Here is a 27,154-nt window from a genome sequence, read left to right on the forward strand (position 1 = left end):
CTATTGTTGCATAGACAAGCTAAAGATCTCATTGCATTTGACCATTGTTGCCATTATTATAAACTCATATTATATTTGAACAAGACGTTTTTTCTTTACATTCTCTCTATCAGACCAAACAATGAATTCATACTCCTAGCTAAATATGTCCCATTCCTCAGCATCATCATCTAAATCTCTCTTCCTTCGACTTGGTCTACTGCTTCTCCTTCGCCGTCTTCTATCAGATGAACGTTCAAGCTCCTCAACATCAGAGTATTCACTACCGAACTGAGCATCCCAGAGTCCCTGTTGTCAAAAGTCTTTCTTCAATCATCCCATTTAAGAGAACTTCTGTACATGGAAAAACCCAAACCACTCCAGTACAAGACAAGTACCTTTGTCAACCTCTGTTTCCTAAAAGCTGCAGATTCGTCAACAACAACTATGTCTTCTAAGACCTCGATTATGTCCTCAACATCTAATCTGTATGTACTAACCTGCATCATCACATATTAATCACAGAGATTGTGCTATTCCTAGATTAGATGCTTGTGCTTTGTATCTCATATCAAGAAAAGGGAATGAGTTACCCACCAAGCTTGATGGTATGATGGTAACTCCAAACGAATCAAGCTCAAGCGATTCAACTACTCCGGAGTTTATGTTGAATGAGTAACCTCGAACCTGAAAAACAAACCGTGTGTTTCCAACTAATAAACAAGATAATGGCAAAGAAAGAAAGATAGATCACTGAAGAAGATATAGCAAGATTATAAACACCTTTCCAATGTTTCGCCCTCCCGGTGTCACCACTCTGTAACCTACCTAAACAAAAAGGTGAGAATTCAATGTAAAGACTTGCTTTAAAGGTGGATGAAATACAAGACAAAGGGGAGATGAATCTATACCAGTGTTTCAAGGCCAACCATTTTGAACTCAGTGTCCAGAACAGCATCATCTTTCACGAGAACAACATCAGCCACCTACAGAGATGTTAATAATATAAACTGAGGCTGTAACACACACTTTCAGAAGAAGAAAAGCAGTTCAATGTAGCAGAAAGCAGCAGAAGTAGTAGAAGTACTCGAGTAATGTCTGTGAGCAAGAATCTCTCAGACTCTCCAGATAGCAAGGTGGGCTTAACATCCACCACCAAAACCAACCACTGAAAATTTGACAAACAGAAGAAGCTCTCATTACAAGTAAAAAGAGGCAGACTTTGATTAAACAAAGAACTTACAGAAGTAGTGTCAACCCAGAGCTGAGAGATGAATCCTAAACTCAGAGCTGATTGTATACTAATAACTTGCTTAGCTACAAGGTTCGATCTCGTCAACGTCTGTTTGAATCCTTTAGATCCTATCTTTATCAGATTGTCTTCACCCACTTGCTGAATCAAATCACCACCTCTAGGAGATTCTGCACTATCGTTTTCCAGGAAACCCAAATGAGAAGAATCAACTTCTTCTCCTTCTACTTCTTCACTAGGTAGTGATGAACTCACGCAAGTAACGAACTTGCCGCTTGGTTTCTCATTAAACTTGAATTTCCGGAGAAAGGTAGAGTCTTTGGCACCAAAACAACATGCTTGTGATGAGGAAAGAATCGTGATTTCATGGATTGAGAGGTGATTCCTCCTCCTCCTCCATGAGCTAGTGATGATCGAGTGGTGAATCCATCTAAAACTGTACGAAGTGGGTCTCACCAGTCGAGCATCGATGGCGGGAAGAGAGAGGAGAAAGGAAGATGAGCAGTTGTACATAGCCGGAGAAGAACGCATACAACTCAAAGTGATCTTTAGGGAAAGGAAGATTGGTTCAATTGCTGTTTACCCCTTGGGTTCTTTAACCAAAGACCGAACCAAACCGATATCACAAAATATCAAAATGTTCAAATTTTGGTAAATTTTAAAAACCGAAATCAAACAAAACTTGAACCATTTCATCGTTTGGTTGTTAAAAAACTTTTGCCCAAGTTTTATTGTAGGCTAGAGGTTTTCTACAAAGATCATTAATATGTAGATACATATTTTATTTCACTATAAAACACTTGGCTTATCTTGTAACCTTATATTTTTAATTAAAAATCAATAAAAACTAAACTGGAACTGAATATATCTAAAAATATTAATTATTTCAATATGAAAATAGTATATATTTAGAGATTATTATTATTAAATTAAAATATCAAAATATTTAATAGTTTACTTTTAATCTAAACAATATTTTAATATAAAAATTTAAACTACTTAATATATTTATTTAAACTATCTAAAAATCAGAATTAAACAACAAATTAATTGAATTTAAAAAATATTTTGATATCGATTTTTAAATCTTGTTATTGAAACTGAACCAAAAATAAAAATAACAGGTTCATTAATGTAAGAAATTAATACTCTTTATTAATTTAGAAATGGTTCGCTTCCGAGTGAAAAAAGAACAAAGAAGCTCTTTTTTTCTTTCTCATTTCCGTTTTGTCTTTTTCCTCATCCGAAAATCACAAAAAGCTTTGCAAAGTTTTCGTGTCGAATTAGCACTCCCTTCCCTCGTTTCACCCAGCCCCTGTATCTCAAAGCATTATCCTCTCGTTTTTCTCGCCTTCAATTTGAGTAAAGCTTGAATCATTCCCTCTTTCTCTCTACGTGCATTCAGATCTGAAAAGAAACTTTTATAGATTCTTGATATGTTTTTTTTTTGATTCAATCCCTTTTTTAAAACTGATTACGTTTATCTTTGGGATCAGGAATGGATGATGAGAAGAAGAAGAAGAGAAACAAGAAGAAGAAGAACAAGCAGAACAATAGCAAACGTGCAGACGGTGACGCTATACCTACCGAGGATGGGAATCATAACGGAGACGCTGACATTGCTCTAATCAACCAAGTCCCTGATTCCATTGAGTTGGAACCATCATCTCAACAGATCATCATCAATGTAAGTTGGCAATGTCATCTAGATCCAAGGAACATAAGATTGATTCGATTGATTGATTGATTAATCTCTTAGTGTATTTGTTTGTGACACATTACATGATTGATTGGTTGCAATGTTATCAATGTGTCTCTACTTGTAAATCCATTTCTGCGGTTTGTGTAGACAAACAAAAACTATGGTCTGATACTTTAAAATCTTATTATTATTCAAAGCAGGCAGATGAACCTGGTGTTGTTGACTACACGTCTCCAAATAGCGAGGTGAGATTATGTCCTCTTGTATGAACAAAGTTTCGTTATTTGATATAGTTTTTGTTAGCACTAGTATTCTGCATTGTTTTTTTTTTTGTTACGTGTCTATCTTTTGGCTTGAATCCCTGAATTAGTTTTGTAATGCTCTTGTAGGCGGTTCTGGAAGAAACAATCAAACAGTTACGTGATGAGATTGGGTCCCACCTTCAGAAAGAGGTGATTTATTTTTCTCTTGTCAAGCCTTTTCTTGTTGGTTTTATTAAAGAATCCTACCCATTATCTAGTTATGGTACTTTCCTCAGTGAAATAGTGATGATATATGAATTGCCATGTCTTCATAGGCTGTTTTTGAAGAAACTGTTAGACGCTTGGAAACTGAGAATGAATCTCACATACAGAAAGAGGTTAGTTAAGATTACAGTAAACCCTTTGTCATTACTTCTATGTTTTCCTACTTCATCTGCAAGCGAAAGCAGAAGCTAACATGGTGTTTCACAGGCACTGTTGGAAGAAAGGCTTGAGCATTTAAGAACAGAAAGTGAAGCTCATATACAGAAGCAGGTTAGCTAAGAATACAGTATACAGCCTTTGTCATTACTTTTCTGTTTGCCTGCTTCATCTTAAAACCGAAAGTTGAAACCAACATGGTGTTTCACAGGCACTGTTAGAAGAAAGGCTTGAGCATCTGAGAACAGAAAATGAACCTCACATAGAAAAAGAGGTTAGTTAAAGAATACAGTAAAGCCTTTGTCATTACTTTGATGTTTTCCTGCTCCATCTTCAAGCTGAAAGGTGAAACTCAAATGTTGTTTCACAGGTACAGTTAGAAAAAATGGTTGCGGATTTGAGAACGCAAAATGAAGCTCACATAGAGAAAGAGGTTAGTTAAAGAATCATTACTTTGATGTTTTCCTGCTCCATCTTCAAGCTGAAAGGTGAAACTCAAATGTTGTTTCACAGGTACAGTTAGAAAAAACGGTTGCGGATTTGAGAACGCAAAATGAAGCTCACATAGAGAAAGAGGTTAGTTAAAGAATACAGTAAAGCCTTTGTCATTACTTTGATGTTTTCCTGCTCCATCTTCAAGCTGAAAGGTGAAACTCAAATGTTGTTTCACAGGTACAGTTAGAAAAAACGGTTGCGGATTTGAGAACGCAAAATGAAGCTCACATAGAGAAAGAGGTTAGTTAAGAATACAATATATCCTTTATCATTACTTTGCTGTTTTCCAGCTTCATCTTCAAGCTGAAAAGTGAAACTAATGTGGTGATTAACAGGGACTGTTAGAAGAGAGGCTTGAGCATTTGAAAACAGAAAATGAAGCTCACATTCAAAGTGAGGTTAGTGAAGAAATAGCATTTACCCGTATTCACATCTTTGCTATTTTCCTTCGCTATCTGCAAGCTGAAGATTTTTTACAGGCACTGTTAGAAGAAAGGCTCTTGCATTTGAGAACAGAGAATGAAGCTTACATACAAAAACAGGTTAGTGAATAAATGGCATAAATCCATATCCACAGATTTGCTATTTTGCTGCGTTATCTGCAAGCTTAAGGTCAAAATAACGTGGTGTTTGACAGGCACAGTTAGAAGAAAGGCTCTTGCATTTGAGAACTGAGAATGAAACTCTCAAACAGAACGAGGTCAGCGAAGAAAATAGCGTACAGCTGTATGCATATCTTTGTTATTTTCCTGCAAGCCGAAGGTCAAAGTAACATTGTGTTTATGCAGGAAAAGTTGGAGGAAAGACATGTTCAGTATAAAACAAAGAACGACGTGCTTGTTCATGAAATGGTGAGACATCTGCAACCCTGGGAACGTTCCTTTAGTACCTATTCATATAGAGCAACATGTTATGTGTAGTTTTGACACTTTGTTAAAAATTGGCAGTCTAGTACAGAAGTCAAAATGAGAGAATTGCTTGACGAAAGATCTACCTTCTCTCAGAAAGAGGTATGTCTACAGTTGCATCTTCTTCAGTTAAAATACATTCTCTTGTCGTATAAAGGTAATCCTAATTTCATGATGTCAATCAGGCAAGTCTAGAGAAAAAACTTCAGCAACTTCAACATGATGAAGAATCTTCGACTGCAGCTGCGGAGGTAACTCTATCTTACCTTGAGACCACATTTTTAAGCAAAGTGTCTTATGAGTGGTATACTCATCATGTACGTTCAATCCTGCAGAAGTCATCCATAGAAATGATTTCGAGCCTGAACAATGAAATTGGAACACTGCGAGCACAGGTATGTGTTTCACCTTTTATTTTGAACATTTGAAGTGGTTTTCTATTTCCATGAGTGGCTCATTGAATTGAGTCTGAAAGTGTTACTGTAGCATCCTTAGTGAACGTTTAGTTCTATAACTCATGTAGAACAGGAAGCTCTACCAAGCATAATACTGCATAGGTTTAGTCTGATATCTAATCTTAAAACAAAGTTTGGCAGGTAATGAAGTTGGAAGAATCTAGGAGTAATCTTCAGGAGCAGAACAATAGTCTTGTGGAAACTGTGTCCAGTCTTCAAGTCCAGCGTGAAAACCATGACAATAACGTGAAGGTTAGGCTTTGATGTGAGACTATAATCCCTTTTCAATGAAGTCCTTAGAAACAAATCATGAAAAGGTTTGTGATGGTTGATACAGGGTGCTTCTGAGGAAGAACTAAACTCACAGATTGAAGCAGCTTGTACTCTAGTTGAAAAGCTTATCACTGAAAATGCTGAACTTGTTGAGAAGGTGAGCTGTACTGATATGGATTTGACTAAGTTACCTACTTTCTTTGATGGTTGATTGAAAATGTCAGTTATTGCTACATTGTCAGGTGAACGAGTTGTGCATTCAGCTAAACCAATCGCAGCGTGCTTTTGCTTCACCCCCTGAGAGCCTAGCAATTGAAGTACAGAAGTCTGATGCCTTAGAAGAAATACCCATTCACGACGAGATGATTAGAATTGACGACTCTGGAGACATTGAAACTGCACTGTTGGAGAGAAACTTATCAGAAGAAACAGTGCCGGTTTCTGTGAACCCGAATGGGGAAATAGATGTGGAATCACAGGTTGCAGTAGCTGGAGAAGCAGAAGAAGTAAGTGGTGGTGTGCCTCTGGTGGACGCTCCACTGATCGGTGCGCCGTTCAGGCTCGTCTCATTTGTAGCAAGATACGTGAGTGGTGCAGATTTGGCGGAAAAGAAACAGTTTTTGTAAAACACATTTTGGAGGCAGAAAAGATGCATCAAGTTCTGTATCTCTCTTCTCTCTTTCTCTTACTACACACATACACTCAGTGAAGATCGTTGGTTAGCTTATTGCACAACACTTAACAGGACAAAAAGGTTTATTATATTTTTTTTGGTAGGATACTGATGGTGATGATGAACTGAATACATCAAGTTGCTCGATGTCGTTTTGTTTTTCTTTCTCAGAATTCAAAGGAAACCATGAGAAAAGAGTTTCAAACAAAAAAATGCTGTCAAAAAAAAAAAAAAAAAAAAAAAAAAAAGAGTTTCAAACAAAAGTTCTTTCAGCCATCTGAGCTAAGATGTATCATGGAAACAGCAAACTCAATGATCGTTAACCATGTGTGCATTAGACACATTATATTACACCAGAAAATCATTAAAAAAAAAACACAGATTTATAACCGTGTTCTGAGATAACAATCTACTCAGAAATAATGTCAAATCCAGAATTATAAGAAAGATATGGTAGTTTTGGATCTAGAACACACAAGCACAAGTTGCAATACTGCAGCAGCTGCAATGGCCTCCTCTGTTACAGACGGGTCATATATATGAGACTGGTCTGGCTTCAACCTCTTTGCTCTCTACCTTGGTTGACATCTTATGTCTAGCCTACCCTTTTCGCTCCTTGTGAGCTTGTTCCTCCTCCACCCAGGATTTTACTTTGTTTTTGAGAGCTTGCCGACAACTGGCCTCCGGTAGGGTCTTCAAAAAGGCTTGTAAGAAACAAGGTTGAACTTTCACCAGGAACCAGCCAATCCGGTTCAGTTTTGGATAAGAGAAGACCATGTGTATTATACAAGCTTTCGAAAGCTACAATCGTGCCTTTAACGATGTTTCTGGAGAGGACAATAATATTTGAGTAAGGATATGACAGTGCCCAAAATGATATGTCCACTAGTATCGAAGATATTCTCGCATAGTCATCACCTGGAAAGAATGTGACTGATGATGAGATATTAGATTGTTTTAAACAAAAAGAATGTTTATAACAATTAATTCATTAACCTTCGGGTAAGAAATCGAATTCGACACAGGTCTCGAGACCATTAGGTAGCAGTTCACCAGTATCAACGTAAAGATAGATCGACAACTCCCCTTTATAACCCTGCTTTACAAGAGCGTTTTTCATAACGCCACAAAACAATACAGGGTCGACACCATTAGGAATAGGGTAACCAGCCATGTCCCAAAAGACTGATGTCTTAGCGTCTGCATGCAAACGAAAAAAAAACACGATATTAAACAATTACGAGGACGAGGAAGAAATTAAAATAAATAAATCAAAATTTTACTATGACAGCAGATCGACGATTAGATCATACACTAGTTTTGTTACAAAAAAAAAAGATCAGACACTAGTTTAATTACGATGACGTCAGATCTCTCTATGAGATGAAATCTAATTCAGATCACCGACGGATGATTTCAAGCAAAGAGGTAGAGATATTCTTACGTACTTTCGTATATTACCACCGGCGTAGGCACGGGTTTGTAGGTAAACTGCGGATCAGACATCATCTCGGTAAACCGCGGATCAGTCGTGCCTTCGACCATAACCATGTCGAAAGGCTGCGGGAAAGACATGCTTTCGTCGATCTAGCTAGGGTTTGCTCTGTGGTTGGTTACTTGTAACTCTCCTTGTCTTCGTCTATTTATCCAATCTCCCCCTCCATATATATGTCAGTGGGCTGGTTCGGAGGACAAATTTTTTATATGGGTTGTCTATTTATCCAATCGTAATGGGTTGTCTATTTATCGTCAAAATTGTGAAATTATGTTTTCCATTGAAACTGTAAAATGGTGATTTCCCCAAAGAACCGTGTGTTCCGATAAAACTATAAAACTATGTTTTCTTGCCAAAATACATAATTGCTATTAGACAATTATAATAGAGAAGATTGTCTCTGAAAAAAAAAATCTCAAAAGGTATTTGCGTATTCAATAACGATAGAATTGTTTTACAAATCAAGAAATCATTTTCTGGATTTTCATAAAAGATGAAAAAATAGAAAACATAGGAGATAAATATGTGGAAGCACCATATATATAAGAACAATAAAAGCAAATAATTTTTCAAAAAAAAAAAATTTAATGACAGTTCATCACAAACAGCAGCTAAGCACCGCGGCGACCCGTCTCCTCTTCCGCTAAGACCACATATGGAACTTTAAGCGCATGTTGGGCTCGTTGGGGGAAAGAAGGTATCAGGATGTTCAATGGCAAAATAGAAATCTCTCTCTACCAAACGTTCAATAACATTCCAGACCTTGTGACGTTCTAGGATGTTTTGGTTTTTAGTGATTATGAGCACATTTGTTCCATGAGGATAATGGGACATTGCCCAGAAAAGAAGCTCCACTAACATCATGTTCATTCGAGCAACTCTATCCCCTGGAAACAGTAAAACCAACATATATACACATTAGTTAGAGTAGATAGTGAGAGAAAAAAAAAGTAAAAAATACCTTCAAATATTTTGGAATAAATTTCGGCTTCCAAATACTTGTCAAGCAATTCTTGGGGGATGGTTTTCTTGTCACCAAAGTAACCCTTGATATTAATCCGCCCACGATAACCTTCTTTCTTAATAGCTGTTAAGATATTCTCTTTAAGCAAATGAGGATTAGGGATTGAGAAATCCTCGGCGTCAAACATAACATACGTGGAACGCACTGCGAGGACATAGTAATATCATCAAGACATAATAACTATAAACAAAAAAAAAAAATCAGATCGGGAAAACAATGGAATTTTAAATCCCATATATGAAAGAAATTTATTATGATGACAAATCGATCGGATGAAATCTACTCATGATGAACAATTTAGAGAAAGTGAATCGATCTTACACATCTCTTTTCTCTGAGGCTTGGGGAAAAGTCTGTCCATCGTTTCGTCGGTGCTTGTGGACATGGTTTCTACTCTGCGAACAAGAAAATAGGAAAACCCTCCTCCTCTGCGTCAATCCTATATATATATATTCATAGAAAGGCCCATGTGTTTTCTATTGGGCTAGGCGCAGACGAAACGATGTATGAAATCTATACTATTAAAAGGGAAGAAGTTTTAAAAAATTTACCTATGAAAAGTTGTTGGACCCTTTCATTAAACTTAACTATTTTTTTTGGTCTCACCTTATATTTCTCTAACCATGCAATAGTCAATTACCTTATATTTCTCTAACTATGCAATAATCAATTACCTTATATTTCTCTAATTTAGTTTAATAACATATTCTAAATATATATATTCTAAATATATTGTTATAATGATTTTTGATAAGAATATATTATAGATGCGATTGAAAATTTATATTATTAAAAGAAAATATTTTTAAAATTATTTATAAAAAAATTTATAACATCTATATAAAACTCTTTATTTTTTATCCTACCATTAACTACAATAACTATAAATAATTTAAATAAATCCTATTATTATTTCTCATTTTGTATGATACACTTCTCTAATTATTTTTCTTATTATCATCCAATGTTATTGTTGTTATTCAATAACGTTATATACATCATATATTATGCTCAAAGATGGATATATAATATTTAGATATCAATTATTAAAATGAAAGCATATATCATACAACATATTATATCATGTCATCTAACATTATATAATTCTAAATATTTACAAAATCAAATTTAATAAAAAAAACACTTTAGCAAATCATTTGGTAAAACAAAATTATATATATTTACGTTAAATTATTTTTTATTACATTAATATATTAGAAGTTTCATTCATCTCTTAAAATATTATTGAAGATTATTTTTTTCCTACCATATAAACCAAATGCCGTGTCACACTTGATTGCATGTTTTTTCGAAGTTTGCATGCTTTAAATTAACGAGTTTTCATTAAATCTAAACCAGCTTATGTACAAGTCATCGTGTTTACTGGTTCGACGACGGGTCCAAACTTAATATAAAAGTATTGTTCTCATCTAATTGAAAATAATTTATTATAAAATAACAGACGCACTGAGTCTAATCAATCCATATAATTTTTTTTGAAAAAAGTAATCAAACGATTAAAAATATAATTACATAATAATAACTTTTTTGACATAATAATAATTTTGTAACATAATAATATATAATAAAACTAAAATACTAATTCATATCATATATTTTTATCAACTGAAAAATAACCCGCGCTTTTAAGCGCGGATCAAAATCTAGTAATCTCTTATAAACGCTACTGCTTCAAAAGACAGATGTCTTAGCGTGTCTGCATGCAGACGAAAAAAACAAAACGATTAAACAATTACGTAGGACAAGGAAGGTAGACAAAACTATATATATAAATCAAAATTTTAATATGACAGCAGATCGACCAGTAGATCATACACTAGTTTAATTACGATGACGTCAGATCTCCGTCAGATGAAATCTAATTCAGATCACGGCTGGATGATTTCAAGCATGGAGGTGGAGATATACAGAGAGATATTCTTACGCACTTTCGTATATTACGACCGGCGTAGGCACGGGTTTGTAGGTAAACTGCGGATCAGACATCATTTCGGTAAACCGCGGATTAGTCATGCCTGTTAAACCAAATTACATACAATCAATCTTACGAATGTTGTTAATACGTTTGCTTACTTCACACTCGTAGATAATTTATAAACTTTTATAAATCCTACTCGATTTATAAACCCTTATAAAAAATTACGAGATAATTATGTTTTTTTTTTCTCACAACTTAACCGATTATGGTTTGATAGAGGCTTGCCTGAGAAATCTCATAAGACAGAATTTTGTCCTACAATGATGTGTAGTTTTGTACGCATCTATCTTGAGGATACAACTATCGATCTCCGTACAACACACCCGTACTGAGACTCTTGCAAACTCTACTTTGAATTTACTTTCAGAAACTTGTTATGGGGAAGAAGAAGATTAAATTCAATTGATTCTCAGTCATCTTCTTTTTTCAACTCTCTTTTATCTATCCCTTCTCGTATTGTCCTGCCCTTGATCGCTTTATATATTGACTCAAGTAGTGCTTTTAATCAATGCATGAGATATGTATAATGTGTGCATTAGACACAAATTATTCCCACATAAAATCAAAAGAAATTCATCAAAACAAAACACAGATTTATAGTTTTATACCATGTTCTGAGTTTGCAATCTACTCAGAAATATTGTCAGCTCCAAAGATTCTAAGAAAGATATGGTAGTTTTGGAAAGTAAAACGTAGAAGATTTGTAGCTTTTAGGCCTTAGGGTACTTGAAAAATCAACATGAAATGATGTGAACTATTACTTTTTTATATATTTTGGAAATTTGGAAGATGAGAATCTCTTTTTTTATTATTAATATGAGAGTAGTTTTAAATTAGCATCTTAAATATAGGAAATTGGTTGGTTTTGTAATCTTGCAAAATTCTATATGATGTGAAAGTTGATGGTTTATAACTTAGTTAAGAAAAATGGGGGTTAAGTCAATGATCCTTTTTTTCATATCAGTGTGTTATAAAACGCGTTGGGCACTTGTTACCTCTATGGCTCCTATCACTTAACGTGGATGCTTAAACGGAATCTAAACATATATATATATATATATATATATATATATATATATATATATATATATATATATATATATATATATAATTATTGCATATAACATTAATATTATTTTACTGAAAATAAAGAGAAATTTTCTAAGAAAGTTTTAAAAAAGATTTTTAACAAATATAGCTACTAACGATTAAAATGACCAAAATATTTTATTAAAATGATAAATATATATTTATATTTCCAGGATAACTAATATAGATTTATGATTCAGAGTTAAGGAGCAGTATTTTGGAAATGATGCATACAATTTTAAAAAATAAAAATTAATATTAAAATTTTGAAATAGTTTTTCTAAATATTTTCAAAGAAAATTTGATTTTTTTTCTAAATATTTTATTTATTTATTTATATTTAAATAAATATAAATAAAATAGTTTTTCTAAATATTTCGAATTTTTTAAAAGAAAATTTGATTTTTTTTTTTTGAAAACATATAATTCAAAACTATAAAATAATTTATTTATTTATTATTTATTTTATTATTTATTTATATTTATTAATCTAGGGTATAAAAGTATTTTGACTTTTTAGTCATATTGATCATTAAGGCTTTTTTGTGACAAACATTTAAATGTTGTTTTTTTCGAGAGAATTGTTCGCAAGTAAAATATATAAAAATATAGTTTAAGAATATTGACTTAATACTAACGAAACTATATAAAAAGTCGTGAGCTTCGAGATCATCTAGGATAGACTCGAACACATCTCAAGAGTAATCAAGACGGTGATTTAGGAGTCATAACATGCTTCAAATGAAACTGCAAATAAGATGTTTATCTTCGTGAAAAGAAAATAAATAAAAAAACTTAGTATTCTTGAGACCAAAGCTGGATCTGAGCACAGTTCCATAAAACATAAGTTCAATTTTCGTATAAAAATATCTGCCTTTCATTTTATTGAAGAGAAAACCTCCCCCCATTTGAACAAGATGTTTATCTTCGTGAAAAGAAAATAAAAAAAACTTAGTATTCTTGAGACCAAAGTCGGATCTGAGCACAGTTCCATAAAACATAAGTTTTGGCCTTTAAATTTTTGAAAATTATATACATAAATATAGACCTCCAAACTATGGGTTTTACTATTATTAAAGTTATTAAATCTTCATACTCTCTAAATTTTTAGATTTGGTCCTGCTTGGGACTGACATGTAATTGGAGATTTTATATAGTACATTTTTATTGTTCAAATGGAAGTATCCCTCAGCACAATTAAAGAAACTAGAGATTTTTTCCGCGCTTCGCGCGGATTGTGTCTTATAAATTTATTTTATTTATAATATTATTTGTCGATTTTTTTCTTTTACATTAATTTTTTGTTTTTCCAATGTTAGTTTTTCTTAATTTAAATTTATATGTTTATAGTTTTTCTTTTTTCTGGTTGTAGATGGAGAATTATATTTTTTATTGATGGTTTTTGTATGTGACATAAACTTTTTGAAATTTTAAAATAATGTTATATATAGTACAATTAACACATTAAAGAAGAGAAACATATTTAAGCATATTTTATACAGGTTTTATATACATAATTTTAAACATTATATATGTATATATTATAAGTTTGAAACATGTAAATGCTTTCTAAAGTTAAATACTTGTTCTGAGTTTACATAACTTATCGAAAGTTTTATCTTTTTTAAATTTAAATCACAGAAAAAATCAAAAAGTCAGTATAGATTGGTTTTCTTGGCTTTTAAATCAACACTGAAAATTTACATGAATCATATAACAACAGTTTTATAAACAACTCGATAAAATTTGACCGAGCCAAAGATTTTCACACAATATGTTCTTTCTTCTTCAAATTGCGAAGAGCCTATAGGCACAAGAAAAAAATCATAATTTTTGTTTTCACTTATATAACATTTTTTTTCCTTTACACACGGAATTTATTACACTGCTATAAGCAATTGAGAACTCTATTCATATAAGATTCACATCTATGCATTTTGACAAAGAAGAATTTTAGCCATCTTTAGTTTCGGAATGAATCAACTTCAGTCATATACACTATATTTTCTCTATGATTCAAATTTTACAATTTTAATATATGTGCAGATTTCCATGTGAAAAAACACGCACGCCATCTATCGTTCAACCTATTACTTTTTCCAAAGTAAACACTATAATCCTCGTTTGGTTAGCTCCACAAACTAATCTCTTTGGATCAGTGTAACCTTTCAGAAAATGATAATCTTAACATCTTACAAAAAAAAACAACAAATATTGACTTATTTATATGAATATATATTATTTTAAATCATTATAGTGGACGAAGAAAGCACCATAATTTGTACAACAAATTTTCTTAGATTCACTTCATCATATTCACCATTTTACCATTTTAATTACATAATTTTATATGAGCTTCTTCACCTTTCCCGGTTATTTTCTCTTTATTTATAACTGCAATATAAAGTTATAAACTATATATATATTATAAATTAATAATTTATTTACTCTTAAAGTAACGATTAAAAATAGAACATAATTCAATATAGATATATGATTCTATTAATAAATTAGCAGTTACAAATTTGAAATTTTTAGAAATATCAAAAGTTTTATATTAGTTAATTATCTTCTAAATGACATTTATTTTTAATTCTTTTTGGATGAGAATATTTTGGCTGAGGTGGATAGTCTCAAAAGCCTTGAATTTAGTCCCTTTTATATAGTAGGATTTATTACACTGCTATAAGCAATTGAGAACTCTATTCATATAAGATTCACATCTATGCATTTTGACAAAGAAGAATTTTAGCCATCTTTAGTTTCGGAATGAATCAACTTCAGTCATATACACTATATTTTCTCTATGATTCAAATTTTACAATTTTAATATATGTGCAGATTTCCATGTGAAAAAACACGCACGCCATCTATCGTTCAACCTATTACTTTTTCCAAAGTAAACACTATAATCCTCGTTTGGTTAGCTCCACAAACTAATCTCTTTGGATCAGTGTAACCTTTCAGAAAATGATAATCTTAACATCTTACAAAAAAAAACAACAAATATTGACTTATTTATATGAATATATATTATTTTAAATCATTATAGTGGACGAAGAAAGCACCATAATTTGTACAACAAATTTTCTTAGATTCACTTCATCATATTCACCATTTTACCATTTTAATTACATAATTTTATATGAGCTTCTTCACCTTTCCCGGTTATTTTCTCTTTATTTATAACTGCAATATAAAGTTATAAACTATATATATATTATAAATTAATAATTTATTTACTCTTAAAGTAACGATTAAAAATAGAACATAATTCAATATAGATATATGATTCTATTAATAAATTAGCAGTTACAAATTTGAAATTTTTAGAAATATCAAAAGTTTTATATTAGTTAATTATCTTCTAAATGACATTTATTTTTAATTCTTTTTGGATGAGAATATTTTGGCTGAGGTGGATAGTCTCAAAAGCCTTGAATTTAGTCCCTTTTATATAGTAGGATATAAGGGATAGAAAAGAAGGTTGCGAGTGGCATTCAAATCTATGAGAATTCAAAGGCAAAGAATGACGTGAAAATATATAGATATCCAAAGGAGCGTTAATGAGATGAGCTCATTGGTTATTCTTTATAAATTTTATGATTGAAGCAACAACTCCTTAACGGATTTGTCAATGTAGTAGTGTTGACAACTCTTAGCTCCATTAGTTGTTGTCCTTTACATTTTCCATTACACTACTACTACTTATGTGTCATCCACTTTTCTGTTGACAAAAGCTAATGACAATCTAATCCTTGTCAGCATCCAATCCATCATGTAAGTCTTATTTGGTCGGTCCGTTTATTGATTGGTTTGACAAATTTGTGCTCAACCCTTATTAATCTTCTTGATAATTATCAACAAGACCCTCTTATTTGCTCTAGCAAAGAATCTATTCAACTTTGCCTGCAAGATTACATGAATTGAGATATTACTATGAAAACAAAAAAAAACACATTAAACAAGCTGAATCAAAACCAGATGACCGTTCAAATTACCATCAGGCATATTCTCAAGAAAACCTCAAATGAAACCCTAAAACTTTGGTATAGTTGACCCTGCATAGAAAGTGCTTTAAGTAGGTTTATCATATACATACATACATATATATATATATATATATGAAAGCTAGTTAGCTCCTCCACCTAGTGATGTATACTAACTAAAAGATATAATGGCACTTTATAAAATGCAAATGATGTATTATTATTAGTACTATATAGGTAGTAGAGGATGATGTGCAAGGTATGAGAAAGTGTTAGAATATAAATAGTGGCGCATATATATTGATTGTGTGTTAGTGAACTCGTGCGCTTGCTAATTTTGACCCCATTTACATAGTTTATATTACTTTTGCGTACCTCATAAGTTGAGAGACTTAGTGGATGAAATTAACCAGTATCTTCTACCTAACCAAAGCTCTTTAAATACTACTCTTTAACTAACATCTCTTCTCACCACTACAATACTCTAACTAAGCTGATCCACCACCACATACATGTATTATTATTCCCTTTTCAAGTATCTTATTACTTTCTCCTCTTATTAGTGTTCTTGTTTCACCATTGGTCTCGGTTACAACCAAACTCTTTCTTGATCTCTCTCCTCTTGTGTCATTAGAAATCCCTCTAGTTGTATTAATTGTCCATAGCAGAATAATGAAGAGCATGGAGAAATATAAGAGAGTGAAGTTGCTTCTCATCATCTTTCTAGGAATCTACTCAGTGGCAACGACCAGTGCAAGTCCATGGCTGCCGATGGAAGGATATAATCCTGGTAGCTATTGCTTAAGCTGGAGACTAGCAATAGAGACCAACAATGTACGCGCGTGGCGCACCGTTCCTATTCAATGTATGCGTTATGTTGAGGTATACATGCTTGCTGGCCAATATGACAGAGACGTTCAGTTAATTGTGGAACAAATTAGGGTCTATCTCAGAGAGATAGTCCTACCTGGAGATGGTATGGATGCATGGATCTTCGATGTTGATGATACTTGCTTCTCAAACGTCTTTTACTATCGTCTCAAGAGATACGGGTACACAATTTCTTTTCCTTCTCACATTTAACCAGTCTACTAAACACTAGTAGAAAATAATCCTATAGCCACAAAAAAATTCGTGAAGAATAGTGAAAAATATGACTAGATGTGTCAGTGCTAGAGTTGTAAATAGATATCTCAGAATAAAAAATTAAAAAAGTATAAAAATCATGAAAGAGGAGAGAAGCATGTTCACCTGCAACATTTTTAAGAATCCAGATGACCACATGTCCTTCTCCAATTGGATTTGCTTTAGAAAAATAAAACAAAAATTGAAGTTTAAATAAAAACAAATGAAACTAGTAATATTTTTGGTTTGAGATATTTAAATTTAGTATCAACCGATAAGGTTGCTCTTATATATGTAACTAATTATGTCACGTTTTTAGATAAACCGTGAGTAGGAAATACACTGGTAGCTCAAGTGGTGTATTAGAAGACATCTTTAAAAGAAAACTAGTTTAACATGTGTCACTTAGACCTAAAGTTAACATGCAGATGTGACCCTTATGATCCAACTGGATTTAGAACATGGGCGATGAAAGGAGAGTCTCCAGCAATACAGCCTGTTCTTGAACTGTTTAACGAACTGATAGAAACAGGTTTCAAAGTTATCCTAGTAACCGGAAGAGATGAAGAAACTCTTGGCCAGGCAACACAAGAAAATTTGCATAATCAAGGCTTCACTGGTTATGAAAGGTTGATTATGAGGTTAGGATCAGCTTTGCTTATTTTTTTAAAGATTTTTTTCATAATATAAAAAGAATAATAGTAGGTCTTTCGTAATGGGGACAAATATTATATTTTCAGGACGCCAGAGAACAAAAAGCACAGCGCAACAATATACAAAACAACAATCAGAAAGCAAGTGATGGAAGAAGGTTACAGGATATGGGGCAATGTAGGTGACCAATGGAGTGACTTACAAGGAGAATATTCAGGGAACCGCACCTTCAAGCTTCCTAACCCTATGTATTTTGTTCCTTAAGAATTTTACTATAAACCATTTTCTACCAATCAAATTACATGTACAACATGATCATATATACACAAAGGTACATCTCGACTTGTCATGTGGCGGTCCAGTTTGCTCTTCCGTGAAATCATAATAACAACATGATTTTCAAATTCATTCTAGTGATCCACCTTCTGTCTTCTTCTCACATTGGAACAACAATAAAACCTCCTTGCTCAAAGGTTATATATACCATAGACAGAAAAAGAATATGAATATAAATAAGCAAAAAAATTATAAGAGATTCCAAAATCAAACAATAAGAATCAATCCAATAAATGTCTCTGTTTTTGTTTTTACAATAACAATTTTCAATGCACGCCCCCTCCACATGCACATCATTTTCCCTACATATATATTTTATATATCTGAATCTTTTTTCATATCTTTTTTTTTTTTTAATAATCTGTAATGAATCTCTGATGTAGTCTCATAACGACGAATAAGTAAAAATAAATAAATAAATTAAAGGAAGGAAAACCACATGGTCGCTCACCGGAGAGAGACCATAGGGAGACCTTGACCACCACCACTGCAGTCATTACTGGGCCAAACCAACACATGAGTGTTTGTGTATGCAGACAATGTACCTTTGGTTGAAGAAGATTAAACCATTTTAAAACGCTCCTTTAGCATCCTGTTTTGGGGCGTTTACCACTTGAGTTAAAAGGCGAAACGCTTCCACCGCCGCTTGGTCCTGGACTCTCTTCCCTCAAGTTGTTCGAGTTTATCAACGCTAGCTCCCTCAGCTGCTGTCTCTTTATGAAATCTTGCGACTCGTCCTTCATTACAACCACCAAACACAAAGCGTTATGTTAAAAACGAATCCTATGTTTTCACATTATGCTTGCGGTAGAAAACAAAGTACAAAAGATCAAAGACAAAAACAGTTATGCTTTTTGGCGTTTGCGATTACACCAATTGGCTGCCTTGACTGGTATGACAGTGGTCACACATGTCTGCATAATTGAATACTAACCGCAAACTCCAAAGAGTGTATACTAAAATACAAACGTTGAGACAAAAAAAAACAAGTGGCCCTACAAGTAACAATAGAGTCTAAGCGTTGCAAAACAACTAAGGAAGAACCTAAAAGAAAAACGTGGCCTTTCAATCTAATACCATCAGAGGAAGACGAGACTACAATCTTAACTGCCTTGTGCTGATTATACTAATAGAAGAAGAATTGAAAAAAAAAGAGTGGAGAAGAGATGTGTGTTTACCACAGGCTTAAGTAACTCTTCTATAATCTCTTGAGCTTGTCGCAGACGTATCTCCACAATACTGGCTGGAAGATCTGCTTCTATTAAGATGTGAAGCTGCTCATTCAAGTGTTCATACCCCGGTCTTCCCCTTAACTTATCTTCCTACAATTTTTATCATCAAATAAGAAAAAATACAACAGAGAGAAATCAATATAATCCTCATTGGAAGCTTATGAAATGTTATTTGATCTGTGATAGTGTTTGATGAAGTCTCATGGATATCTCTACCTTTTCCGGATCCTTGATTGAGCCTTTCCCTCTGATGAACACGCGGCATCCAGTAGTAGCTTCAACACGCTTTAACGAGTTGCCTCTAGGACCGAGAAGTCGACCAACAAAATTGAACTGATGAAACATAGGAGAAGTTCAAAAACAATACTGTGAAGTTCAAAAGCAACATGAGTACTCACATTAGGATAGCTATCTACAGGAATCTCCAGACGCAGTATCCTTTTGACGGTGTATGAGCTGGGGCTTCCTGGAGCACCTTGCCAGTCCATTGTCATTCCAGGTGTTCCACTAAGTCTCTATAACAAACCAACTGTTTTAGACAAAGCTTGGTGAAGCATTGTGAAAGAAAGAAGCTAAAGCTAAAGACAATACCTCCTGAGGAAGGGCGTTCCAGGCACCACCAAAGCCGGAGTTAGAGATAAGATTAGAAGAAGCCATAGGACTTGGACTTCTGTGTCTGAGCCTATCAAAATCCCCAAATCCTTGGTTAGAAGACATCATTCCAGACACCCTGAACATCTCTGCACAACAACAACACAAGGAGGCAATTGTTAGATACTACAACAACTGATTGGTTAAACTGATTTGACTCCATAGACTAAGCAATGATCTAGACAAGAGCTGAATACACACACTTGAGATCAGAATTGAAGATGAAGAAGAGAGTGAGGTAAAAGGAGAAACCTTGATTCAGCAGGCGGCTGCATATAGGCAAGACTTGAGTAAAAGGTGTAAGCTTTTGATGTTCGGCGAGAAGCTCCGTCAAGTACTGAGAGCTGCTTCGAGACAAGAAAGAAACAAAATCAGATCGGTATTTTTCTTTTTCTTGCTATGAAAACGAAAGGAGTGGCGTGTACCTGTCGATCTCGGGAGGAGTGCTTCGAATCTGAGGAGAAGCAGCTCTAGCCGGAGAGGAGAAGTAAGAGGAGTTGTTGTTGTATAAACCAGACATGGGTTCTGTCCTCAGTTTCCTTCTTTCTTCTGTCTGTAGAAGCGTTACAAGAAAGAGGCAGAAGTAACAGCTGAAACTAAACGAAACGAAAAGAAAAGTAGAGAGAGAGAGAGAAAGACACCAAATGTGAATCCTGCAGAAAGAGCCCTGACTTTTTTATTTTCTCTTCCTTTTATTGTTTTTATTTTCGGGTAAACAAATAAAATTTGACAAAAGTAAATTTTAAAGATGATTAAGGTGACAGCGTGGATCTTTCTGTTGAAAAATATATATTCCTTCCGATTTGTTAATAGATTAAGTTTTAGAATTGTCTAAACTGATTAAAAAGACTTTCAAGTTCTTATATTTTTTCAACAAAAAACCTCAATAATTTTTCTTTTATTCATAATTCAACCAATGATAAAAACTATTTAATACAAATATTAATGTTTACGTTAGAAAACATCATTTATTTTGGAACAAAAATTTTCTTTCTATGATTTTCATTAGCACCCTTTTGATTATTAAAAGGAAAATTAAATAAATGAGTAAAAAGACAAGGAGGGGGGAGGGGGGGGGGGGGGGGGGGCGCGTGGGGAACTTTGGTCTGCGTTGGTTGACTACTTTAAGATCGTATCAACCATGCAATCGCTCATCAGAGCTGTCTTTTGGGCTGTATATTATTACCTTCTATATTAATTAAACAATAACTGCTGATAAATGTGTTCATCCAATACCTCCAAGTTTTATTTATGTATATGGTGGTTGTTTGAGATTCGTCTCTCTTATATGTGCAATGAGTCTTCTTCCTCAAGTTACAAATTCTATGGTACCTTTTTAACTATAAAATGTAGTCAATGATGTCATAACTAACGCCACTGTCTTTTGACTGGTTATATAGATTTCATGGTTACTTTTCCAAATCTCAGTAAAACCTTTTTAAAATCAAGTATTCGTAGTTCTTATATGTTTTGTCTCGTTTTACCTTTTTTTTTTAAGAAAACGTACCACTCTTACGATATTTTTGTATATATGGTCTTGAATTATCAGAGACCCTAAACCAAAAAAAAATGGGGGCCCATATGTTATTGTATAAAGTTATATAATATAAACAAAAAAAATGCTAAATAAAAAAAATTAAGTTAGGGTAGAGATAGAAAGGAAAAAAATAAAAGTTTATATAAAATTAAATTTATCTATGTCAAGTACAATTCTAATGATATAAATGAATTTTTATTATTATGTTTTTCTGTTTTTAAGTATATAAATTTTTTTTTTAAACATTTGGGGCCTTAAAAAAATGGGAGCCCTAGACCCAGGTTTCATTCAGCTGTATTCAGAAACGCTCCTGTATGTATGATCTCATAGTAAGCAACATTACATCATTTCAAATAATAAAACTATGTAGGTATTATTAAATTGTAATTAAAATGTATTATTTAACAAAAAAATAGTTTGAATATTCCAATTTTTGTACAACTTAAATTTTGTCATTGAATCGGCAAAACGAACTAACATAAAATTTCGGGGACACTGATGTGATACTTTTGAGACTTTTATTAAGTTTAAGTTGGCAAGAAAAGAACCCCCAATAGAGACAGAGACTAAGTCAAAAGAAATATGAAATCTCAGAACCATATTTCTTAAACTTAGCCACCTACACTCTCGGATTAGTGTTGAAGAGTGTGATTATAACGTTATGTTCGAGTATTGCAACAATACTGAACATCAAGAGGCTTGGGAAGTTTGTTCCAAGTTTTGTAGGGCCCTAAAGTAGTATTGTAGATTCTTGTTTTACATATTGGGCCTTAGAACCATTTGACCCTATGCACGTTCCCATGGCCAGCCAGCCATAAACATCAGACCATCGAACCTGAACTATTCATTAAGTAGCACTTATATATAAGGGATTTTTAACGTCAAAATCCATAAACTAAGTTTGTTTTGGATAAAAATTCTCAAATTAAATGTTTAACGTAAAAACTACAAACTAATTTTATTTAATGAATTAAACTTTAACAGGTTATAATTATCACTACTATTGATAAATATTTAGTTTAGGGATTTTACATGAATTTTTAACGTTAAAACTCATCAACTAAATTTGTTCTGAGTAAAAACCATCAAACTAAATATTTAACGAAAAAACCCTCAAAGTAACTTTTTTTAATGAATTAAACCTTATCATGTTATAATTAAAATTGCTACCGGTAAATTTTTAGTTTAGGAGTTTTTACATTAGTAAACATAGTTTTGAAGAATTTTACCATTAGAAATAAAAAAAAATTAAAATTTTATAATATCATCTAAAAATTAGTAACTTAAAATTTTAAAATTAGTATTTTTTAAAAAAATTGTAAACATATGAAATTGATGCGTTTTTAACATCAATATTATATATGTATAAATTAAAAATGTAAAAACCTATAAGATATAATAAAAATTAACTAAAGATTTACTTGGGCCTCATTTGTAAAGCCAATGCTTTTTGTTTCATTCCCATTTTGGACCGTCCAACAGAAAGTTAACAAAACAAATTTACAGTTTAAGCCCAAATTTGAGAAAGCTTGGGTGTTTATCTCTGCTCCCACGTGTTCAACATCAACGCAAGCGACGAAAATGCATCCATCATGCACCCTGAAGCAACTCCTCCGTGAACTCGACGTAATCGTTTCTTGTTGCTTTGTCCCTCTCCGGTCAACGTTGAAAGCAACCATGCTCCAAACACCAATACCAACTTAAGCTACTTCTATTCATAGCCTTCACTCTCTGCTTTAATCTTCCTCTGCCTATTAAGAAGAGCGCACCTCCGTCTCCGGTAAAGATTTAAATCGGAGATATGTTCCCGCCCCAGTAAGGATTGACGGATCTGAAAGGCACGATATAACCGTCTCTAACATGGTAAATTCCGAGTGAAAATAAAGATGATAGGAGTGATATGCAAACAAAGAGAAGCACAGCGAAAATTCGATTCAAAGGTGATCACATTTTTTTAATTAGTTCAACTCAACATCAGAGAACGATATAAGATGGTTGTTAATCCACTCTGATTTGAGTTGAAGAAAACAAAAATCCTAATGTAGAACGGGAAGATCCCATAACTAAAATAAAAGATCATGAGTCAAATTAAGAAAGAAAGAGATACTTCTAGCTGACTTATGATCAAACAAAACAACAAAAGAAACAAACCTATCTCAGACTTGTGATCAAATCCTTCAAAGGATTTTGAGGAGATAAAATTTTCTCTCAGTCTATTTTTTTTTTCAAAAAACCCATTAGAAAATAAATTAGTTGTTGTCCGGAACATCATGGTCCAATGGCAAGGACGGGCTCTTTCCTGCATTCAGGTTGCGAGTTTGAACTCTGCCTGAGGGAACTACCTCGTGATATTTCTAGACACCCCACACGGATATGGGTCTATGCTTTAAGACCTATTTGCATATCTGGAAAGATGGTCTATCTGTGGACTGCACCTCTTTTTAGGGATTAGTCTGAGCTCTTTCATAGGCTCGGATACTCCAGGTTAAAAAAAAAAATTAATTAGTTGTTGACTCAAATTGTCTTTTTTCTTTCGTCGACTGACTCAATTTGGTTTTATATGACTAGTAACGTAACGTTCGTAAGGTAATTATGACTCAAATTGTTGACTGAAAATTAACGTAACGTTCATAAGATATTATGACTAGCAATAAATTAATTTGTTGTTTACTTGCATTGGTTTATATACGACGATCAATATCAATGGAGAAATTGAACTAAGATTACAATGGCTTTACATATACTGTTCGTTCTCTTTTCTCATGTGCTTTTAACGCAAGTGGTCGAAGGAAACACTGATGTAAGATTCTACGACTCCTACTGTGTTTTTAATTTCTTAAGATTTGATATTTTCAATTAAGAATTCATTTTCTTCAATTTTTCAGGATTTTGATTGTGTTGATATATACAAACAACCAGCTTTCCAACATCCATTGCTCAAACACCATAAGATTCAGGTATGGTGGTGATTTTGGTTCAATTAAACATCTAAAATAAATTCTTAATCTTGTTATCGTGTGTAAAACTACAGGAAATTTTCTATCCGGATGAAAATCTTGATAGAAAGGGTCAATATAAAACGAATTATCAAAGTTGTCCAAAAGGAAAAGTGCCAATCTTAAAACAAAGAAATGGAACTAAGAGCGTTCATCTTGACACAGTCGAGTATCCGGGCCAACATGTAAATTTTCTTTTTTTTTTCATTGTTTCTAGAAATATGTCCATTTACTGCACTGCAAAAAGATATAATACTATATAATTCTGATCACCAACTCAATTATACAGTTTTCTGGAACTGATAAAATATGACTTTCCTTTTGCAGGTAGTCACGTTGTTGCCTTCTTACTAGCCTTGTTGATTATAATAATTAAAATGATTAATTTTTATATTTGTGAGTACAGTTTGCAACAATTGAGACCGTTTTGGATGGGAGCATCTATCGAGGAGCAGAAGCTAATATAAGTCTTCATAGCTTAACTCTCCAGAATAACCAGTTCAGTAAAAGTCAAATTTGGTTAGAGAATGGACCCCGTAATGAACTCAATAGCATTCAAGTTGGTTGGGGAGTAAGTTACTGTAAAACTTTTGTTTTTTTACCACCGAAATTTGTTATGGGAAATTTGAGCCTATAACCAAAAAAAAATTATATTTCACCAACTAACCATTTCATTCTCTTTCTATCATTTTACTACAAAACTAATATTCTTCTCAATATAGTTATTCAGCAAATTAACCCATTTGTTATTACCATTTAAAAATAATAATGTGTTATTATCATAAGATTCACGTATGAATATTTAATGAAAGTTTCATTTAAAACTGTATAATATTGATTTTTAAGTTGTAGAAAAATATGGCTGTCTTTTGACATTTAATTCTTACAGATACAGTGAATACAAGTATATAAAAATGTATATAAATTAAATTTTACGGTTATCCAACAAATTATCTACATTAACACGTATTTTTGGATATAGTATGTTTCATCATATATTTTATAATTTTATTTAGGTACATCCAAGATTGTACGGTGACACTCGCACAAGATTTACAATGTATTGGACCGTAAGTAAATCAACTATTTTCTTATTTATGTTTCCTTATACATTGCAAACCAGTAAACAGTTCGTGATTAATTAAAAGTTAAAACAAAGCAGAACAATTAGTGATTAGTCTTTCTCCTTCCATAGTATCTTGCCTTATAATTATTTTTAATTAATCAGGCAGATGGTTATAAAAACTCTGGATGCTATAACATACAATGTCCTGGCTTTGTTATTGTAACTCGAATTCCTTGGATTGGAATAGCGTTTCCTAGAACCTCTATTTATGGTGATAAAAAATCATTTACTTTCACACCGCAAGTATTCCAGGTAAATTTGCTCAAGTTTATATACAATAAACTAAAGTTTATACAAAAGTGATTTTTCATAAGAATAAAAAATTTTCTTTAAAATTTAAAGTTTTAATGTTTTATCGAATAAATAAATTGTATATTGATTTAAAATTATTTTAAATAGTTAATTACAGATAGAGAATGATATATTTATAACTAGATTTTAATGAGCTTTTAATAAGTGTGAAGACAGAAAAATGATATCTATTGGAAACCAAGAAATATCTTAATAAAAGTTACAATTAAAAAAAACGTCCAGGCTCTGAAATATGTTTGGATGTGTCCTCATATTTTATCTTTTTAGTATTTTCTTAATATAGTTTCTATTAGTTTTTCTTATTAAAATCACATTATGCTTATAAATTATAGATATATTCTTAATTACTTTTTGTCTAAATTTTATTAGGATGGCTTAAGCGGGAATTGGGGATTGAAAATATTTAATGAAGTAATTGGTTACTGGCCCAAAGAACTATTCACACATTTAAATGACGGAGCATCTTTAATACGTTTTGGAGGAAATACATTTATGTCTCCGGATGGAATAAGTCCTCCAATGGGAAATGGGCATTTTCCGGTTATCGACTTTCAAAAAAGTTCATTTTTTCTGCATGTCAAAGTTAGAAACTCGAACTATCAATTACTTGATATTGAAGACAGTAAAACAAGACTTTATTCAGATTCGTTCCAGTGTTATAGATTATCGTATTGGGGTTATGCGAAGTCGAATGGAGTATCCTTCTCCTTTGGAGGTCTAGGTGGAGACTGTGGTACTTGATGATTATGAATTTTACATATGTACTACCGACCAAAATTATCAAAATTGAAAAGTAAATAAAATTTGACTAAACTATGTTCTTTTTTTATCAAGTACTAAACTATGTTCATCTTTCACTTTTTCACTCAAACTTCCTTGTGTTTTTTTCAAAGACCTTAAATACATCATCATTTACTCTTCAAAAGAAAAAACAACCACTCTACCTAATCTATTGCTCTCACCAATTGAGAAGGCAATCAACGATGTTCAAATTTATAATTTAAGTGGTCGATAATCTATTTCTCAAACAACTAACTCTTTATTTATATTGCATATTAGGACCAAGTATCAGTACACCTTCTTACATTTTCCACCAAAACCGAAAATTGTATTTTCCCACCAAATCAAATCAAAAATTTTATTTTTACTTCAAAACAGACAATCGCGTT

At 32.7% G+C, this 27,154-nt stretch overlaps 6 protein-coding genes across 34 annotated transcripts; 3 read left to right on the plus strand and 3 right to left on the minus strand.

Annotated features, from left to right (window-relative positions):
• Positions 1 to 3: 3 nt before the first annotated feature.
• LOC103857790 lies at positions 4 to 2,170 on the minus strand. Its single transcript, XM_009135017.3, has 7 exons — positions 1,223 to 2,170; positions 1,067 to 1,147; positions 891 to 965; positions 763 to 807; positions 577 to 666; positions 378 to 479; positions 4 to 288 (listed from the first exon to the last, which is right to left on the minus strand). The coding sequence occupies exons 1-7, from the start codon at positions 1,760 to 1,762 to the stop codon at positions 136 to 138; spliced, it is 1,086 nt and encodes a 361-aa protein (XP_009133265.1). The 5' UTR covers positions 1,763 to 2,170; the 3' UTR covers positions 4 to 135.
• Positions 2,171 to 2,402: 232 nt separating this feature from the next.
• On the plus strand, positions 2,403 to 6,583 carry LOC103857791 (abnormal long morphology protein 1). 27 transcript variants are annotated; one of them, XR_004456322.1, is made up of 21 exons: positions 2,404 to 2,593; positions 2,728 to 2,918; positions 3,131 to 3,178; positions 3,323 to 3,385; positions 3,511 to 3,573; positions 3,668 to 3,730; positions 3,828 to 3,890; positions 3,987 to 4,049; positions 4,130 to 4,192; positions 4,289 to 4,351; positions 4,447 to 4,509; positions 4,591 to 4,653; positions 4,749 to 4,811; positions 4,900 to 4,962; positions 5,059 to 5,121; positions 5,205 to 5,270; positions 5,355 to 5,414; positions 5,616 to 5,726; positions 5,812 to 5,904; positions 5,990 to 6,443; positions 6,486 to 6,583. XR_004456322.1 is itself a non-coding variant. In XM_033287760.1 (20 exons), exons 2-20 carry the CDS (start codon positions 2,730 to 2,732, stop codon positions 6,371 to 6,373), a joined length of 1,707 nt encoding a protein of 568 aa, XP_033143651.1. In that variant the 5' UTR covers positions 2,404 to 2,593; positions 2,728 to 2,729; the 3' UTR covers positions 6,374 to 6,582. The 27 variants fall into 27 exon arrangements, 26 of the variants coding, with proteins under 26 accessions (XP_033143665.1, XP_033143653.1, XP_033143667.1 ...); XM_033287760.1 differs by having other exon boundaries at positions 5,990 to 6,582; XM_033287761.1 differs by having other exon boundaries at positions 3,134 to 3,178; positions 5,990 to 6,582.
• Positions 6,584 to 6,717: 134 nt separating this feature from the next.
• On the minus strand, positions 6,718 to 10,988 carry LOC103857793. 2 transcript variants are annotated; one of them, XM_009135021.3, is made up of 5 exons: positions 9,261 to 9,426; positions 8,877 to 9,083; positions 7,869 to 8,802; positions 7,417 to 7,620; positions 6,718 to 7,338 (listed from the first exon to the last, which is right to left on the minus strand). In XM_009135021.3, the coding sequence occupies exons 3-5, from the start codon at positions 7,993 to 7,995 to the stop codon at positions 7,016 to 7,018; spliced, it is 654 nt and encodes a 217-aa protein (XP_009133269.1). In that variant the 5' UTR covers positions 7,996 to 8,802; positions 8,877 to 9,083; positions 9,261 to 9,426; the 3' UTR covers positions 6,718 to 7,015. The 2 variants fall into 2 exon arrangements, with proteins under 2 accessions (XP_009133269.1, XP_009133270.2); XM_009135022.2 differs by lacking the exons at positions 7,869 to 8,802; positions 8,877 to 9,083; positions 9,261 to 9,426 and adding an exon at positions 10,889 to 10,988.
• A 4,443-nt stretch (positions 10,989 to 15,431) lies between these two features.
• Positions 15,432 to 18,203, plus strand: LOC103857795 (acid phosphatase 1). The gene is made up of 3 exons (XM_009135024.3): positions 15,432 to 17,068; positions 17,570 to 17,782; positions 17,882 to 18,203. The coding sequence occupies exons 1-3, from the start codon at positions 16,689 to 16,691 to the stop codon at positions 18,057 to 18,059; spliced, it is 771 nt and encodes a 256-aa protein (XP_009133272.1). The 5' UTR covers positions 15,432 to 16,688; the 3' UTR covers positions 18,060 to 18,203.
• A 135-nt stretch (positions 18,204 to 18,338) lies between these two features.
• LOC103857794 (KH domain-containing protein At2g38610) lies at positions 18,339 to 20,729 on the minus strand. Its single transcript, XM_009135023.3, has 7 exons — positions 20,440 to 20,729; positions 20,267 to 20,358; positions 19,955 to 20,103; positions 19,762 to 19,878; positions 19,580 to 19,696; positions 19,310 to 19,453; positions 18,339 to 18,868 (listed from the first exon to the last, which is right to left on the minus strand). Exons 1-7 carry the CDS (start codon positions 20,532 to 20,534, stop codon positions 18,716 to 18,718), a joined length of 867 nt encoding a protein of 288 aa, XP_009133271.1. The 5' UTR covers positions 20,535 to 20,729; the 3' UTR covers positions 18,339 to 18,715.
• A 399-nt stretch (positions 20,730 to 21,128) lies between these two features.
• Positions 21,129 to 26,812, plus strand: LOC103857796. 2 transcript variants are annotated; one of them, XM_009135025.2, is made up of 7 exons: positions 21,140 to 24,351; positions 24,437 to 24,508; positions 24,583 to 24,732; positions 24,954 to 25,118; positions 25,564 to 25,617; positions 25,776 to 25,925; positions 26,355 to 26,812. In XM_009135025.2, exons 1-7 carry the CDS (start codon positions 24,280 to 24,282, stop codon positions 26,724 to 26,726), a joined length of 1,035 nt encoding a protein of 344 aa, XP_009133273.1. In that variant the 5' UTR covers positions 21,140 to 24,279; the 3' UTR covers positions 26,727 to 26,812. The 2 variants fall into 2 exon arrangements, with proteins under 2 accessions (XP_009133274.1, XP_009133273.1); XM_009135026.2 differs by lacking the exon at positions 25,776 to 25,925 and having other exon boundaries at positions 21,129 to 24,351.
• Positions 26,813 to 27,154: the final 342 nt, after the last annotated feature.

The sequence above is a fragment of the Brassica rapa genome, chromosome A03 (assembly GCF_000309985.2).
Source record: "Brassica rapa cultivar Chiifu-401-42 chromosome A03, CAAS_Brap_v3.01, whole genome shotgun sequence".
In the NCBI taxonomy this organism is placed as follows: Eukaryota; Viridiplantae; Streptophyta; class Magnoliopsida; order Brassicales; family Brassicaceae; genus Brassica; species Brassica rapa.